Source organism: Lycium barbarum, chromosome 1 (assembly GCF_019175385.1).
Source record: "Lycium barbarum isolate Lr01 chromosome 1, ASM1917538v2, whole genome shotgun sequence".
Lineage (NCBI taxonomy): Eukaryota > Viridiplantae > Streptophyta > Magnoliopsida > Solanales > Solanaceae > Lycium > Lycium barbarum.
Window position 1 is genome coordinate 78125084 of NC_083337.1, and position 3685 is coordinate 78128768.

Consider the following 3685-nt stretch of genomic DNA (forward strand, 5'->3'; position numbering starts at 1 on the left):
GTCGGGCACGCTGTGTATGTATATAAGTGTATGGCTATGTATATAATATGAATATGAATGTGATAAGACTATGTATAAGAATACGAATAAGGACATGTATACGAATATGAGCACAAGTATGGTACGAGTACTATTACGGAATACGGATGATGACGTAGGTGTACAAATACGTATGAAAAATGGAAAGTCCTATGAAAGGCAGGTAAGTGCCATGATGATGATATTATTGGCTTCCCTCCTATGCCACTTCATATATTTTCTATGATGCTTCTATATTGATGTTAATCATGCTTTACATACTCAGTACATTCTTCGTGCTGACGTCCTTTTGTTTGTGGACGCTGCGTCATGCCCGCAGGTGCACAGGGAGACAAACTTGATCCATAGCTGCTTATTCAGAGATTACATAGCAAAGCTCCATTTCTTTCGGAGCCGTAGCTTTTGGGTACTTATTCTTTTGTGTATATAATTATGGGCATAGCGGGGTCCTGTCTCGCTCATACGATATGTCATACTCTTAGAGGCTCGTAGTCATGTGTATGTGGGTAGAGATGTTCGGCCATGTCGGTCCATGTTTTGTATATCTTTTGTTAGCCACGTCGGCCTTGTACTTATGATGTGACATAGATGCCCACGATGATATAAATGTGTTGCTGTCCAAATGGGACTAGTTGACGAATGAATGGAAATGCATGTATAATTATGTGGCTCACCTAGATGTAAGTATAAGAGTAAGCTAAGAGGGTGCTCGGGTGGGTTAGCACCGGGTGCTCGTCGTGGCCCCTAGTCGGGTCGTGACAGATTCATACCATTAGGAAGAAAGGACTAGCCTCACATACCTTGTCGCTTAGCTACACTATCGATCACTCGTCTTCCTTCAAGGTCACGTCGTTACCTTCACGAGAGAATCGTATTAACATTAGTTAATCAACTTTAAAATCGCGTTGTTATCTATAGAGAAAATTAGGCTGCATTTCCTTTGTTTCTACTACTTTTCCCCCGTTTTATTTTTCAACTCCCAAACATTTACAACAACACTCATAATATTGCGAGCAACAATCGTCAATTATATGCCTTAAGCAAAATCCACCATTTCTCTCCAATTTCCTTCTCATTTATGGTTATAGATCGTTATCCCATTTCCTTGTATATAATACTTATTTCATGACCTAAACATCATTTACAACGTATTCATAATCATAGCATATCAACTTTCATGATTTCATTCAACCATTTTCTAATTGTGACACTATTCCCTCATTCAAGACCCATTTTCTATGTTCTTCTATGTTTCAAGTGTCTCCGCTTCCCAATACTTTAAACAACTTGGAATGGTCATGAAACGTACCTTGGTTGATGGTGGAACAAGCCTTGAGTTGAATTTCTACCTTAGCACCAAAACCCTATCTCCTCTCCTTTGGTATTTCTTGAAGGAGACAACTTCTACTTGAGTTTCATAAGCTTTGTTTCCTTGATTTGGTGTTGATGATCATTGATTTCCTTGATTCTCTTGAATTCATATGGATGAAGTGTTTGGAGAGTTCTAGAGACTTCTTGAGTGGTGTAGATGAGAAAATGAAATAATATGAGCTTATGGTCCCTTTTTAACAACTCAAAATCTGATTTTTAATGAGCAGTCGTCGGGGTGAACAGTGGTCGTAAACCACACATTACGGGTCGTATACCAGTTTACAGACCGTATAGTTTGGTCGTATTTAAGCATATCAAATCAGAAAGGTTGGCTGAGGATCATGGCAGTTTACGATTGAGGTTTACGGTCCGTAAACCAGTTTACGGGGCCGTATACCAAGTCGTATTTAACCATTTTAACATTGGACAGAAAGTTGAAATTTTTGAAAGGCTGGAGGAAGATGGCAGTATACGGTCCGTAAATTACTTTACGGGCCGTATTCTGCTTTACGACCACTGGCTGAATTGAAATTCTACAGCTTTCTAAATTCCAAAAATTCATAATTAGTCATTCCCTACCTAGTAAAACATCGCACACTCATACCCTTCATTGGTCTATTAATTGTAGGCTCACGGAAAATTTTCGAGGTGTAACACATTTGTATTTGGTTGTACCCAGAGTAGGCATCAAGGAAACTCAGCGTGTCGTGACCCGCAGTAGCGTCGATCATGCGATCGATGCTATGAAAAGGAAATGAATCCTTCGGGCAGGCTTTGTTTAAATCTGTATAATCTACGCACACTCTAAACTTATTCCCCTTTTTAGGCACTACTACAACGTTAGCTAACCATTCTGGGTATTTTACCTCTCGAATGGATCCTATATTAAGGAGCTTGGTTACCTCGTCCTTGACGAATGCATGTTTTACCTCTGGTTGTGGCCTCCGCTTTTGTTTGACCGGAGGAAAACTTGGATCCAGGCTCAACTTGTATCTCGTCACGTCCGGTGGAATACCTGTCATGTCTAAATGGGACCAAGCAAAGCAATCTGAGTTATTTTTAAGAAACTCAATAAATTCTTTCCTGAGCTCGGGGGTTAACCCCGTGCCCAGGTATACCTTATTCTCTGGTAGATGGACGAACAGTATGACTTGCTCGAGTTCTTCGACTGTGGACTTAGTGGCATCAGAATCATCGGGTACCACAAAGGTTCTCGGTACTCCGAATTTTAACTCTTCGTCTAGCGTGCCTCCGTTTCGATCTTCCGAAGATTCCAGGATCGGGATCTGTGATTGCTATTTGGCATTCTTCCCTTCGTTCTGATCTGGCGCCTTTATAATCTTAACAGATTCTTCAACCGTGAACATTTCTTTTGCGGCCTGCTGTACACTACGGACGGTTTTGATACCTTCTGGGGTCGAAAATTTCAATACCTGATGCATAGTTGAGGGAACCGCTCTCACGAGGTGAATCCACGATCTGCCCAGCAATGCATTGTATCCCATGTCTCCCTCTATCACATAAAATTTTTTCTGCTGCGTAGTTCCTACCATATTGATCGGTAAAGTAATCTCACCCTTCGTCGTTTCGCATGCCATGTTGAATCTGTTGAGGACCCGTATTGCCAGCACGATCTGATCTAGTAGTCCCAACTGTTCGATGACTCTCCATCGGATGATATTAGCCGAGCTACCTGGATCAATTAGCACACGTTTAATTCTAAACTTATTGACAAGGAACGATATTACCAGTGCATCATTATGCGGCTGGGCGATGCCTTCCATGTCCTCATCATTGAACGTGATGGGACCATCAGGGTCATCATTCCAGATACGTTTTTCCCTCATTATGGAAATTTTTGTGCGCTTTACAACCGGCCCAATGGGAATGTCAGTTCCTCCCATGATCATGTGTATCACCTGCTGAGGCTCTTCCGGCCTATCCTGCTTGTTGGAGTCCAGGTATTTTAAATGGGTTTTTGCTCGTTCACTTAGGAATTCTCGAAGATGTCCCAAATTGAACAAAGGAGCGACCTCCTCTCTCAGCTGCCGACAATCCTCGGTCCGATGGCCGTGAGTATGATGATACTTACAAATAAGACTTTTATCCCGCTTCTTTGGATTAGATTGGATTGGCCTTGGATGTCTTGTTTCTTTGTTTCGGATAATGGCCGCCGCTATGGTTGCTACATCGATGCAAAAGTTGTACTTTAATAACCTTGGATTTTCTCGATTTCCCGTGGCTCTATCGACAACATTTCTATTATCAATCCACG

The 3685-nt window shown here is 41.7% G+C and overlaps 1 protein-coding gene across 1 annotated transcript; it reads right to left on the minus strand.

Annotated features, from left to right (window-relative positions):
• Positions 1-2705: 2705 nt before the first annotated feature.
• LOC132612577 (uncharacterized) lies at positions 2706-3314 on the minus strand. Its single transcript, XM_060326663.1, has one exon. The coding sequence runs from the start codon at positions 3312-3314 to the stop codon at positions 2706-2708; it is 609 nt and encodes a 202-aa protein (XP_060182646.1).
• Positions 3315-3685: the final 371 nt, after the last annotated feature.